The sequence below is a fragment of the Anomaloglossus baeobatrachus genome, chromosome 7, assembly GCF_048569485.1.
Source record: "Anomaloglossus baeobatrachus isolate aAnoBae1 chromosome 7, aAnoBae1.hap1, whole genome shotgun sequence".
In the NCBI taxonomy this organism is placed as follows: Eukaryota; Metazoa; Chordata; class Amphibia; order Anura; family Aromobatidae; genus Anomaloglossus; species Anomaloglossus baeobatrachus.
In genome coordinates, this window is record NC_134359.1 from 300717744 (window position 1) to 300732132 (window position 14389).

General features: G+C 54.3%; 1 protein-coding gene across 3 annotated transcripts in view; it reads right to left on the reverse strand.

The window, feature by feature from the left end:
• The window catches only part of TAOK2 (TAO kinase 2), a 29579-nt gene extending 15687 nt beyond the window's left edge, over positions 1-13892 (reverse strand). Inside the window, exons 1-4 of one of the 3 annotated variants that reach the window (XM_075318571.1) lie at positions 13452-13879; positions 1905-2108; positions 1755-1826; positions 1575-1676 (exon numbers count right to left, since the gene is read on the reverse strand). In XM_075318571.1, coding sequence (XP_075174686.1) covers positions 1575-1676; positions 1755-1826; positions 1905-2036 — 306 coding nt within the window. In that variant the 5' untranslated portion in view covers positions 2037-2108; positions 13452-13879. Of the gene's footprint in view, positions 1-1574; positions 1677-1754; positions 1827-1904; positions 2109-3673; positions 3763-13451 lie in introns of those variants that run through there. The other 2 variants (XM_075318569.1, XM_075318570.1) reach the window with 2 other exon arrangements.
• Between the last annotated feature and the right edge of the window lie 497 nt (positions 13893-14389).

A 14389-nucleotide genomic window follows, 5' to 3' on the forward strand; every position in this document is an offset into this window, starting at 1 on the left:
GGAAAACTACCGCAGCTCAGACGTCTGAGCACAAACCTGCTGACTGTCTCCAACAGCACTCACAAGAATAGTGAGTGCAGCTCTGGAGTATAATACAGGAGGTAACTCAGGATCAGTAATGTAATGTATGTACACAGAGACTGCACCAGCAGAATAGTGAGTGCAGCTCTGGGGTATAATACAGGAGGTAACTCAGGATCAGTAATGTAATGTATGTACACAGAGACTGCACCAGCAGAATAGTGAGTGCAGCTCTGGGGTATAATACAGGAGGTAACTCAGGATCAGTAATGTAATGTATGTACACAGAGACTGCACCAGCAGAATAGTGAGTGCAGCTCTGGGGTATAATACAGGAGGTAACTCAGGATCAGTAATGTAATGTATGTACACAGACTGCAGCAGCAGAATAGTGAGTGCAGCTCTGGGGTATAATACAGGAGGTAACTCAGGATCAGTAATGTAATGTATGTACACAGACTGCAGCAGCAGAATAGTGAGTGCAGCTCTGGGGTATAATACAGGAGGTAACTCAGGATCAGTAATGTAATGTATGTACACAGTGACTGCACCAGCAGAATAGTGAGTGCAGCTCTGGGGTATAATACAGGAGGTTACTCAGGATCAGTAATGTATGTACACAGTGACTGCACCAGCAGAATAGTGAGTGCAGCTCTGGAGTATAATACAGGAGGTAACTCAGGATCAGTAATGTAATGTATGTACACAGTGACTGCACCAGCAGAATAGTGAGCGCAGCTCTGGAGGATAATACAGGAGGTAACTCAGGATCAGTAATGTAATGTATGTACACAGTGACTGCACCAGCAGAATAGTGAGTGCAGCTCTGGAGTGTAATACAGGAGGTAACTCAGGATTAGTAATGTAATGTACACAGTGACTGCACCAGCAGAATAGTGAGTGCAGCTCTGGAGTATAATACAGGAGGTAACTCAGGATCAGTAATGTATGTACACAGTGACTGCACCAGCAGAATAGTGAGTGCAGCTCTGGAGTATAGTACAGGATGTAACTCAGGATCAGTAATGTAATGTATGTACACAGTGACTGCACCAGCAGAATAGTGAGTGCAGCTCTGGAGTATAATACAGGATGTAACTCAGGATCAGTAATGTATGTACACAGTGACTGCACCAGCAGAATAGTGAGTGCAGCTCTGGAGTATAATACAGGAGGTAACTCAGGATCAGTAATGTAATGTATGTACACAGTGACTGCTCCAGCAGAATAGTGAGTGCAGCTCTGGAGTATAATACAGGAGGTAACTCAGGATCAGTAATGTAATGTACACAGTGACTGCACCAGCAGAATAGTGAGTGCAGCTCTGGAGTATAATACAGGAGGTAACTCAGGATCAGTAATGTATGTACACAGTGACTGCACCAGCAGAATAGTGAGTGCAGCTCTGGAGTATAATACAGGAGGTAACTCAGGATCAGTAATGTATGTACACAGTGACTGCACCAGCAGAATAGTGAGTGCAGCTCTGGAGTATAATACAGGAGGTAACTCAGGATCAGTATCGCCCGTGCAGACCGGAGAGCTGTACTCACCCAGGCCGTGTGCTCCCGCAGGTAACATCCTTTATATTCTATAGTGTTGGGATGTCGCAGCTTTTGGAGGAATTTGACTTCTTTGATGATGTCTTGCCATTTCTGCAGCAGTAAGGAGAGGAGTTCAGCAGTCGTGCGGTCGCGTCCCTCTTACCTGCGGTCCCTGGCGGCAGCACCCACCTCATTAGACTGTTTCCCACTATACGACATCTTCTTAATGGCGACGACCTCATTATTCCGGATGTCTCGGGCCTGGAGGGGCAGAGACTCGTGGTTATGTGGTGGTCGGGGGCGATCCTCGCCGGTCCCAGGAGCTGCAGCGCTACTTACAAAATAGACAGCGCCGAAGCTGCCGTGCCCGATCTCCCGCAGGTCGGCAAAGAGTTTTTCCGGGTCATCTTTGAAGAAAAGCTCGGCCACCTCAGGGTCCTTCAGGCTGCCAGCCCGGGCGTTGGACGGCATGACGAGGGCCAGGGGGTACCCCCCGCGGGAAGCCGCCGCCACCACTCTCAATGGAGGACGGACCCACCGAGGCTGCGGGGAGAAGGAGGATTCACTGTGAAAACAGGAAAGGGGGGAGCGCAACAGAGGAAAGGGGGGAGCGCAACAGAGGAAAGGGGGGAGCGCAACAGAGGAAAGGGGGGAGCGCAACAGAGGAAAGGGGGGAGCGCAACAGAGGAAAGGGGGGAGCGCAACAGAGGAAAGGGGGGAGCGCAACAGAGGAAAGGGGGGAGCGCAACAGAGGAAAGGGGGAGGCGCAACAGAGGAAAGGGGGGGGCGCAACAGAGGAAAGGGGGGGGGCGCAACAGAGGAAAGGGGGGGCGCAACAGAGGAAAGGGGGAGCGCAACAGAGGAAAGGGGGAGCGCAACAGAGGAAAGGGGGAGCGCAACAGAGGAAAGGGGGAGCGCAACAGAGGAAAGGGGGAGCGCAACAGAGGAAAGGGGGAGCGCAACAGAGGAAAGGGGGAGCGCAACAGAGGAAAGGGGGAGCGCAACAGAGGAAAGGGGGAGCGCAACAGAGGAAAGGGGGAGCGCAACAGAGGAAAGGGGGAGCGCAACAGGGGAAAGGGGGCAACGGACGAGTGTGGGGAAGCGCAACAGAGGAAAGGGGGCGACGGACGAGTATGGGGGAGCGCAACAGAGGAAAGGGGGAGCGCAACAGAGGAAAGGGGGAGCGCAACAGAGGAAAGGGGGAGCGCAACAGAGGAAAGGGGGAGCGCAACAGAGGAAAGGGGGAGCGCAACAGAGGAAAGGGGGAGCGCAACAGAGGAAAGGGGGAGCGCAACAGAGGAAAGGGGGAGCGCAACAGAGGAAAGGGGGAGCGCAACAGAGGAAAGGGGGAGCGCAACAGAGGAAAGGGGGAGCGCAACAGAGGAAAGGGGGAGCGCAACAGAGGAAAGGGGGAGCGCAACAGAGGAAAGGGGGAGCGCAACAGAGGAAAGGGGGAGCGCAACAGAGGAAAGGGGGAGCGCAACAGAGGAAAGGGGGAGCGCAACAGAGGAAAGGGGGAGCGCAACAGAAGAAAGGGGGAGCGCAACAGAAGAAAGGGGACGACGGACGAGTGTGGGGGAGCGCAACAGGGGAAAGGGGGCGACGGACGAGTGTGGGGAAGCGCAACAGAGGAAAGGGGGCGACGGACGAGTATGGGGGAGCGCAACAGAGGAAAGGGGGAGCGCAACAGAGGAAAGGGGGAGCGCAACAGAGGAAAGGGGGAGCGCAACAGAGGAAAGGGGGAGCGCAACAGAGGAAAGGGGGAGCGCAACAGAGGAAAGGGGGAGCGCAACAGAGGAAAGGGGGAGCGCAACAGAGGAAAGGGGGAGCGCAACAGAGGAAAGGGGGAGCGCAACAGAGGAAAGGGGGAGCGCAACAGAGGAAAGGGGGAGCGCAACAGAGGAAAGGGGGAGCGCAACAGAGGAAAGGGGGAGCGCAACAGAGGAAAGGGGGAGCGCAACAGAGGAAAGGGGGAGCGCAACAGAGGAAAGGGGGAGCGCAACAGAGGAAAGGGGGAGCGCAACAGAGGAAAGGGGGAGCGCAACAGAGGAAAGGGGGAGCGCAACAGAGGAAAGGAGGCATGTGACGCATCACTGCCCTATAAATACCTTTCACCCAGCGGAAAGCCACGGTTAACCCTTCCCCTGCCGTGCACACCACCATCGCTGCGCTGGCCCCTGTCTCGACAGGTGATGCATTAACCCCCGCACTGCCAGCGAGGCTGCATCCAGTGATGGTTGGGGAAATGACAGAGCAGAGGCCCCGCCTCCTCTGCTGACAGCCTTAGTTACAGGTTTACTATTGGTCGTCCCCCGGAGGGGCAGGCACCGGCAGGCAGAGCAGTCAGGTAGTGCCTCCGTCTGCCGCCCCCAGCTCTGCACGGCTGCGACCCCCCGACAGGACGGCCGAGATATCACTGCACCCACCATCACCGGTAATGGGCAGGATCTACCCCTCACCTGCCCCGGTGCATCACAACTAACCCTACACTCACTACCATCCACGGCCCCGACCACTCTCGGCCCCCCCACCGGCTGTCACTGACCAGCCTCGCTCAGAGAACCCGCCAGCAGCGGCCGACCGCCCTCAGCCCCCCCGTTAACACTGACACACCGCCATCAGTCACCTCTGCCACCGGCCCGCCGCCTCCCCTAAAGGCTGCCACCGGCCCGCCGCCGCCTCCCCTAAAGGCTGCCACTGGTGTTGTGAATTTCATCCGAGTGGGTGCTGGTGTGGAGCTCCCTCTGGTGGCCAGGAATGGTAGTGAAGCGGAGTCTGAATCTGTGACTCAAACAGGTGTTGCAGTTAATTGGGAATTGAGTAAGTCCTATTGCAGATCAGCCTAGTGTATTTAGAAAAGCATTTTCTGTTTGGTGGCCGTTTTCTGCTGCTTCTGAAGATGGCTGGGAGTTTTCCCTTCAGTTACTCCCATTTATTCTGTGCCTGAATCTACTCCAGATAAGTTTACTAGATTCTGTGCTGCTGGATTTGCACTTCAGGGCGTTTCTGCTGATTCCATTTTGTTCTGTGTTTTGGTTTCTTGCATGTGAGGATCTGTCTATTTTTGTGAGCTTGCTCCCTGTTCATGTTTGGATTATTTGCACTTTAGAATATTATTTGTTCTGTGATTTTGTTTCTTTCCATTATTTCTGCAGTTCACTTTAAAGTGTCTAGCACAAGAGTACCTGATATAGCGGGGGAAGACCGTGTGGTCTTAGTATTTTTTTTTCCTATCAGGAGTTTGGTAGTTTTTGCAGGGTTTTTTGCTGGCCGCAATCAGTTATCTTTCCTGTCCTGTTGTATCTAGTAAGTAGGGCCTCACCTTTGCTGATCTATATTTTCTGTGTATTGTGTTTTCTTACTTCACACTTGTTGCATGTTGGGGGCTTGCTATTCCTTTGGGGACGGTTCCGAGGCATGTTAGGGTTCTTCATTCTATCTTTGAGGTGTAGCACGTTTCTCCGGCAGTGACTAGGTGTATTAGGAACATCCCACTGCTACTTCTAGTGTTGTCCGATAGTAGGGGATTGCGGTCAGCTTTGTTTCCAACTACTCTTGTGGTATTGATTTTTGATTAATGAGATTTTTTGTGATTGTCCACGGTTACTAAATTATAACACACTGGCCCGCCGCCTCCGCTAAAGGCTGCCACTGGCCCGTAACCCATCTCCCCCCTTCATCTCAGCTGACACTGGCCCGCCACCCTTGCCACCACCCTCGGGCTGCCATTGGTGTCCCGCTGCTCTCAGCCTCCCCCTGGCTGCCACTGGCCCACCGCCCTCAGGCTCCACCAAGGCTGCCACTCACCCGCCGCCCTGAGCAACCGCCACGGCTGCCACTCACCCGCCGCCCTGAGCAACCGCCACGGCTGCCACTCACCCGCCGCCCTGAGCAACCGCCACGGCTGCCACTCACCCGCCGCCCTGAGCAACCGCTACTCACCCGCCGCCCTGAGCAACCGCCACGGCTGCCACTCACCCGCCGCACTGAGCAACTGCCACGGCTGCCACTCACCCACCGCCCTGAGCAACCGCCACGGCTGCCACTCACCCGCCGCCCTGAGCAACCGCCACGGCTGCCACTCACCCGCCGCCCTGAGCAACCGCTACTCACCCGCCGCCCTCAGCAGCCGCCACTCATCCGCCACTCTCAGCTTCCCACCCCCTCCACCTACAGCTTCCCACCCCCCCGCTGCCACTGAACACTGCTTTCAGACCGCCCCAGCTGCCACTGACCCGTTGCCCTCAGTCTCCCCCTCCTCGGCCTCCACTCACCCACTGCTCTCAGCTTACCCCCCCTTCGGCCACCACTCACCCGCTGGCCTCAGCTCCCCCCCCCCCTCGGTTGCCACTGAGCAGCCGCCCTCAGTTTCCACCCAGACGCCACTGACCCGCCGGCCTCCGCTTACCCCCAGCCGCCACTGACCCGCTGCCCTCAGCTTCCCCCCCCCAGACGCCACTGACCCGCCGGCCTCCGCTTACCCCCAGCCGCCACTGACCCGCTGCACTCAGCTTCCCCCCCAGCTGCCAATCTCAGCCTCCCCCCCGGCCGCCACCCTCAGCCACTGCTCCCTTGGTCGCCTCCCCATGGCTGCTCTACCATCACTCCACGGCTGCCACTGAGCCGACAGCTTCAGCCTCCTCACCCCCAGCCATTGACCCGCCGACCTCAGCCTCCCCCCCCAGCCGCCCTCATCCTCCTCTCTGGCCACCACTGACCTGCCGCTCTCAGCCTCATACCCCTGGCCGCCACTGACCCCGCCACTCTTCCTCCCCAGCTGCCACTGACCCCATCACCCTCAGTCTCCCTCCCCAGCTGCAACTGACCCCCAACATCCATCTTCCGGATTTCACACAGACAGTGCTGCACCCAGCAATCAGAACATTCATGTAGCTGCTCCCTGTTATCAGCCATTTAGTTTATCAGGATCAGTGACAAAATGTTCCACAGACCCCTGAAGACCCCTCCAGTACTAAAATAACCTCCAGACATTACATCATATATGACTGATATCAGCTCCAAACACAAGTCCCAGCTAACCTGTACCCTTTGCTATAATCACCGCTATAAAGTGACAATGGCAGTGAGCTTTCTGTGCCGGCGCTGCCCCGTCCATCCCCCTATGGTCGCCTCCACAGGATCACACGGTGTTCATCAGATGCTAAAATAATCGCACCTCCCGAATCACGCCCGATCACTGACGGGCCGAAGACCCCCGAACGCCATAATACAAGAAGGGACGAGCCGACAACAGCGAATCATTGAGGCAGAAGACGAAAGAGAGCAGCGGCCCCGACTGCCGGACCCAGGAGCGAGCCTGCAGTGTAAAGAATGGAGGCGGGCACGGATCAGCCATCACTCCTGAGCAGCAGCTCCGCGACCCCGACTGCCGGACCCAGGAGCGAGCCTGCAGTGTAAAGAATGGAGGCGGGCACGGATCAGCCATCACTCCTGAGCAGCAGCTCCGCGACCCCGACTGCTGGACCCAGGAGCGAGCCTGCAGTGTAAAGAATGGAGGCGGGCACAGCTCAGCCATCACTCCTGAGCAGCAGCTCTCAATACAGTGCCTTGAAAAAGTATTCATACCCTGTGAACTTTTCCACATTACACCCACAAATAAATGTATTTTATTGTGATTTTATCTGATACGAATAATAAGCAGCATCTGAAGGGCAAGGACATTTATTTTTCTAAATATCCTCCAAATATAAATCTGTACCTTGTGGTTTGCATTAGTATTCAGCCCCCGGAGTCAGCACATTGTAGGACCACCTTCCTCTGTATTTTGGGATCTCTTCTCCAGCTTTGCTCACCTAGAGGTGACATTTTCCTCTTCTCTCGCTCGGTGAGGTTGGACGGAGGCGTCTGCGATCGGTGAGGTTGGACGGAGGCGTCTGCGATCGGTGAGGTTGGACGGAGGCGTCTGCGATCGGTGAGGTTGGACGGAGGCGTCTGCGATCGGTGAGGTTGGACGGAGGCGTCTGCGATCGGTGAGGTTGGACGGAGGCGTCTGCGATCGGTGAGGTTGGACGGAGGCGTCTGCGATCGGTGAGGTTGGACGGAGACGTCTGCGATCGGTGAGGTTGGACGGAGACGTCTGCGATCGGTGAGGTTGGACGGAGACGTCTGCGATCGGTGAGGTTGGACGGAGACGTCTGCGATCGGTGAGGTTGGACGGAGACGTCTGCGATCGGTGAGGTTGGACGGAGACGTCTGCGATCGGTGAGGTTGGACGGAGACGTCTGCGATCGGTGAGGTTGGACGGAGACGTCTGCGATCGGTGAGGTTGGACGGAGACGTCTGCGATCGGTGAGGTTGGACGGAGACGTCTGCGATCGGTGAGGTTGGACGGAGACGTCTGCGATCGGTGAGGTTGGACGGAGACGTCTGCGATCGGTGAGGTTGGACGGAGACGTCTGCGATCGGTGAGGTTGGACGGAGACGTCTGCGATCGGTGAGGTTGGACGGAGACGTCTGCGATCGGTGAGGTTGGACGGAGACGTCTGCGATCGGTGAGGTTGGACGGAGACGTCTGCGATCGGTGAGGTTGGACGGAGACGTCTGCGATCGGTGAGGTTGGACGGAGACGTCTGCGATCGGTGAGGTTGGACGGAGACGTCTGCGATCGGTGAGGTTGGACGGAGACGTCTGCGATCGGTGAGGTTGGACGGAGACGTCTGCGATCGGTGAGGTTGGACGGAGACGTCTGCGATCGGTGAGGTTGGACGGAGACGTCTGCGATCGGTGAGGTTGGATGGAGACGTCTGATCGGTGATCTTCCCGTCTTGTCACAGATTCTCGGTGGATTTGGGTCTGGACTGTGACTCGGCCGCTCTCACACAGGAATATGCTCTGATATGAACCCTCCATTGTAGCTCTGCAGGATGATGAGGGTCATTGTCCTGCTGAAGGGTGACCCCACGCCCCGGTCTCACGTCTTCTGCAGCCTCTAACAGATTTTCCTCCAGGATTTATCTCCATCCATCTTCCTATCACCTCTTACCAGCTTCCCTGCCCCTGCTGAAGAAAAGCCTCCCCACAGCAGGATGCAGCCTCCACCATGTGTGACAGTGGGGAGGGGGTTTTAGGAGTGATGTGCAGAGTTAGTTTTATACTACACTTTGCATTTTGCATTTACTCCAAAAAGTTCTCCTTTGGGCTCATCTCGCCAGAGCCCCTTCTGCTCCCTGTACCCTTAACATTTTTTTATTTTTTTTTGCCGCTCTTCCATTCAGGGCAGCCTTGTGGCGTCTACAACTAATAGTCGTCCTGTGGACAGATTCTCCCCCCTCAGCTGTGATCTCTGTGGCTCCTCCAGTCACCATGGGCCTCTCAGCTGCTCCTCTCATTAGTGTGCTCCTTCTTGGGATGTCAGTTTCAGTGGACGGCCATGTCCTGGTCTTGTAGGTTTGAAGTTGTGCCACACTCCTTCCATTTCTGGATGATGGATTGTACAGAGCTCAGTGAGATATTCAGAGATTGGACTATTTATTTATTTATTTTTTTACAACCTTTCCCTGCTTTCCTCCTCTTCTTTATCCCTGACCTGTCTGGTGGGCTCCTTGGTTTTCATGATGCTGTTTTATCCCTGACCTGTCTGGTGGGCTCCTTGGTTTTCATGATGCTGTTTTAGCCCTGACCTGTCTGGTGGGCTCCTTGGTTTTCTTGATGCTGGTTGATCCCTGACCTGTCTGGTGGGCTCCTTGGTTTTCATGATGCTGTTTTATCCCTGACCTGTCTGGTGGGCTCCTTGGTTTTCATGCTGCTGTTTTATCCCTGACCTGTCTGGTGGGCTCCTTGGTTTTCATGCTGCTGTTTTATCCCTGACCTGTCTGGTGGGCTCCTTGGTTTTCTTGATGCTGGTTGATCCCTGATCTGTCTGGTGGGCTCCTTGGTTTTCTTGATGCTGGTTGATCCCTGATCTGTCTGGTGGGCTCCTTGGTTTTCTTGATGCTGGTTGATCCCTGATGTTCTCTCACAGAGCTCTGAGACTTCACAGATCAGCTGTAGTTATATTGAGAGGAAATTACACACAGGAGGAATCAATCTAATTATGTGACTTCTGGAGGCGACTGTAACTCAGGAATTTATTTAGGGGATCAGACTACAGGGGGACGAATACTAATGCACATCACAATTTACAGATTTATAATTTTAAAACAATTAAAAAAAACAGGTGTCATTTCCTTCACTTCAGACTCTTGTACTTTGTGTTGTATCACAAAATCCCAGTAAAATACATGTACGTTTATTGGTGTAATGTGAAAAAAAATGTGGAAAAGTTCACAGGGTATGAATACTTTTTGAAGGCACCATCAGACATAAGACGTCCATGATGGCGTCACCTTCCAGCTCCGGAGGATCCGACAGTAAATCTGTCCCTAAAGTAAGAGTCTAAAGGAAAGGTGACGCCACCGCGACCGCCCGTCCTGCTGTCAGTGAGGACTGGGAAGCCGGGCCAGGAGCGATGTCACAACTGTGTCCTCTCAGCCAATCAGCTTCCAGCATGAAGTCTCACAGACACCCAGAGCTGCAGCTGCATCTCCCCCCTCTCCCTCAGATTCTGATCGTTTAGTAGCAGGAAGGTGATGACTCTCAGGCTCCATCATAGGACCAGACACTTCAGAAGGTGTTCACCATTTTTAAGATTTTTTACATCCTGAAAACATCCAAGGGTCAAATCAGCAGCAGCCGGTGCCCAACGTCCGTGTGTCACGGTCACCGCCTGCGCTGTGTGTAATAGGAGGTTAGATTGTGAGCTCCGGGGTCGGGGATGATGGGAGTAGTGATACATTGTGTGATAGGGGATTAGATTGTGAGCTCCGGGGTCGGGGATGATGGGAGCAGTGATACATTGTGTGATAGGAGATTAGATTGTGAGCTCCGGGGTCAGGGATGATGGGAGCAGTGATACATTGTGTGATAGGAGATTAGATTGTGAGCTCCGGGGTCGGGGATGATGGGAGCAGTGATACATTGTGTGATAGATTAGATTGTGAGCTCCGGGGTCGGGGATGATGGGAGCAGTGATACATTGTGTGATAGAGATTAGATTGTGAGCTCCGGGGTCGGGGATGATGGGAGCAGTGATACATTGTGTGATAGGGGATTAGATTGTGAGCTCCGGGGTCGGGGATGATGGGAGCAGTGATACATTGTGTGATAGGAGATTAGATTGTGAGCTCCGGGGTCGGGGATGATGGGAGCAGTGATACATTGTGTGATAGGAGATTAGATTGTGAGCTCCGGGGTCGGGGATGATGGGAGCAGTGATACATTGTGTGATAGGAGATTAGATTGTGAGCTCCGGGGTCGGGGATGATGGGAGCAGTGATACATTGTGTGATAGGAGATTAGATTGTGAGCTCCGGGGTCGGGGATGATGGGAGCAGTGATACATTGTGTGATAGGAGATTAGATTGTGAGCTCCGGGGTCGGGGATGATGGGAGCAGTGATACACTGTGTGATAGGAGATTAGATTGTGAGCTCCGGGGTCGGGGATGATGGGAGCAGTGATACATTGTGTGATAGGAGATTAGATTGTGAGCTCCGGGGTCGGGGATGATGGGAGCAGTGATACATTGTGTGATAGGAGATTAGATTGTGAGCTCCGGGGTCGGGGATGATGGGAGCAGTGATACATTGTGTGATAGGGGATTAGATTGTGAGCTCCGGGGTCGGGGATGATGGGAGTAGTGATACATTGTGTGATAGGGGATTAGATTGTGAGCTCCGGGGTCGGGGATGATGGGAGTAGTGATACATTGTGTGATAGGAGATTAGATTGTGAGCTCCGGGGTCGGGGATGATGGGAGCAGTGATACATTGTGTGATAGGAGATTAGATTGTGAGCTCCGGGGTCGGGGATGATGGGAGCAGTGATACATTGTGTGATAGGAGATTAGATTGTGAGCTCCGGGGTCGGGGATGATGGGAGCAGTGATACATTGTGTGATAGGAGATTAGATTGTGAGCTCCGGGGTCGGGGATGATGGGAGCAGTGATACATTGTGTGATAGGGGATTAGATTGTGAGCTCCGGGGTCGGGGATGATGGGAGTAGTGATACATTGTGTGATAGGAGATTAGATTGTGAGCTCCGGGGTCGGGGATGATGGGAGCAGTGATACATTGTGTGATAATAGATTAGATTGTGAGCTCCGGGGTCGGGGATGATGGGAGCAGTGATACATTGTGTGATAGGGGATTAGATTGTGAGCTCCGGGGTCGGGGATGATGGGAGCAGTGATACATTGTGTGATAGGAGATTAGATTGTGAGCTCCGGGGTCGGGGATGATGGGAGCAGTGATACATTGTGTGATAGGAGATTAGATTGTGAGCTCTGGGGTCAGGGATGATGGGAGCAGTGATACATTGTGTGATAGGAGATTAGATTGTGAGCTCCGGGGTCGGGGATGATGGGAGTGATAACGGTGGTTACTGTGAGCGGATGGAGATGATGAGACTGGTGTTATTATTGTGTCCCTCTTTTTGGAGAATGAGTCTACAGTGACAGCCAAGATGGCGACACATGCGCCCCGCACCTCGCCGTACAACATCACCCAATTTAGACATTTTTGGGCCGTGCTGCCGGCTCCGGAGGACAGACCGCAGCGGTCACACCGATCACAGCATCTTCTCCAATGCAGCAATACCGGGAGTATGTAACATCAGCCCCCGACAGGGGAACTACATATCCCAGAAGTGAAGGCAGAGAGTGACTGGGCCTCGCCATATCACCTATTTGGGAGGTAAAAACCCTTCAGAGCAGGAAAAGATCACACAACTGTGCGGCCTTCAGAGCTGAAATCTCCCAGCATTCCCTACTTGTTCTGGTGATTTGCATTCTGGGAAGTGCAATCATCCGATGTAGGAAACAATTTGCCCCCATCGGGAGACACCATGTCTGGGGGGGGAGCGGCAGTCTACAAGCTTGCTGACGGTTTCCAGGGGTGAGAGGAACCTCAGGAGCCCCCAGGTTTATAGGGAAGGTCTCTGAGGTAACGGCTGACATTACTGAACCCCACGTCTCTAACATATTCCAGAGCGCAGTACGGAAGGTGAACCTCTACTGGTGGAAGCTGTCATCCCCGCGCCGCGCCATCAGCCCCCGCGCCGCGCCATCAGCCCCCGCGCCGCGCCATCAGCCCCCGCGCCGCGCCATCAGCCCCCGCGCCGCGCCATCAGCCCCCGCGCCGCGCCATCAGCCCCCGCGCCGCGCCATCAGCCCCCGCGCCGCGCCATCAGCCCCCGGAGTCCTACACAATTCAAATCCAGCAAACTTTATGTAACGTGACAGCTCATTTCAGGAAGTAAATTGAGGAATCAGCGGAGGCCAGAAGTCTTCACCCACCTCCATCTACCCGCCCCTCTGCAGCTGCTCTCTGTTATCAGCCACGCCAGGCTGGGACTTACTGGACAAAGAAAGGATCAGAAGAATCCAATCCTGCCCGCTGATGACCTCCTGTCTGATCACATGACCTCCTCAACCAATCACTGGCCTCAGTGGTCACATGACAGACATGTAAACGTCACATGACTCCCAGACAGGACGTCTTCGCTTCCGGGGGGACAGGGAGGGTTGGAGTAGGGGATCTAGGAGACAAGTATGAATCGTTACGTTTTCTTACCACATTCCTTGCTCTTGGCAAAATTTTAAAAAGCCCAAAAACCCTTTAAATTTTCTAATATATGCAAAGACGCCCCCGATCCCCTCTGACTCCGCCGGTACGGATGCCGCAGAGGTAACGGGTAGCTTCCTGCCATTATGAGGCAGATTGTTGCCTTTTGGGGCCCCATACGGACGACTCCAGGGGCCAATTAAAGGGACGGCGCCGTCTTATCGGTCGACGTGACCCCCGTATACCCCCACGTTCATCACTTACCGGAAAGTGTCACCGTGCGGCGGGGTCCTGACCGGTCAGGGGGGCTCTCAGTGGGCGCTCAGCCGGTGCCCGTGGTCTTCCATGGTGGCTCCGTGGGCGATGAGCCCACCGGTCCCGGTAACCGTGGCGATCTCTGAGGACATACGTCTAATGTGAGACTATAGAGCGGCCCCCTATAGTGATGCCCCCCATACAGAGACACAATGTGAGCAGACAGCCCCCAATATGGAGCCTGGTCACCGCTCTCCTCCCCGGGGTGCAGCCTACATGGCCGCATACACCGTGTGTAGAGGTGTCCTCGGTGCGGAGCCCCGGCTCGGTGTCAGTCTGTGGGGAGCATCCTGCAGCCCCCTCCTCCCGTCCTCTCTATACAGCTCGCTGCTCCTCTCCTCCCCCTCCTTTTTTTTTTTTTTTTTTTCTCTCTCCTCTCAGCCCATCCAAGATGGCGAACCGGGCGGGAGCTAAACCGGAAGCTGCTAGGAGTCCGTCCTGAGCATGCGCAGAACAGCGGGGCGTCTACAGAGAAAAGTAAAAGCACTGCGCACGCGCGGACATTGCTCGTCCTGCGGTGTACGCATGCGTGTTATTTTTTTTTTTTTTTTTCAACAAAACTTTAATAGATTGTTTTGTTACAGACACCGAAGCTGTGATTAATCTGTAGGTTTTTGTCGGTTTATTTTTTTTCTCTTTATTCCTCTTCTTTTTCCTTATTTTTTTTGCCATTTTCTGGGGGGACAAGTTGTAACTTTTTAGGGGCGTTATGGGAAAAGAAAAATAAACTTCAAATGGGGTGAAATGGTGAAAACCAAAGCTGCAATTCCACCAATGGGTTTAGTTTCTAAATATTTAGTCTTAAGAATGACCAAGAATGTAAATTGCGGCGGTGGGTGATGGCATTTAAGTACTGCGGCGGTGGGTGATGGCGGTGGCATTTAAGT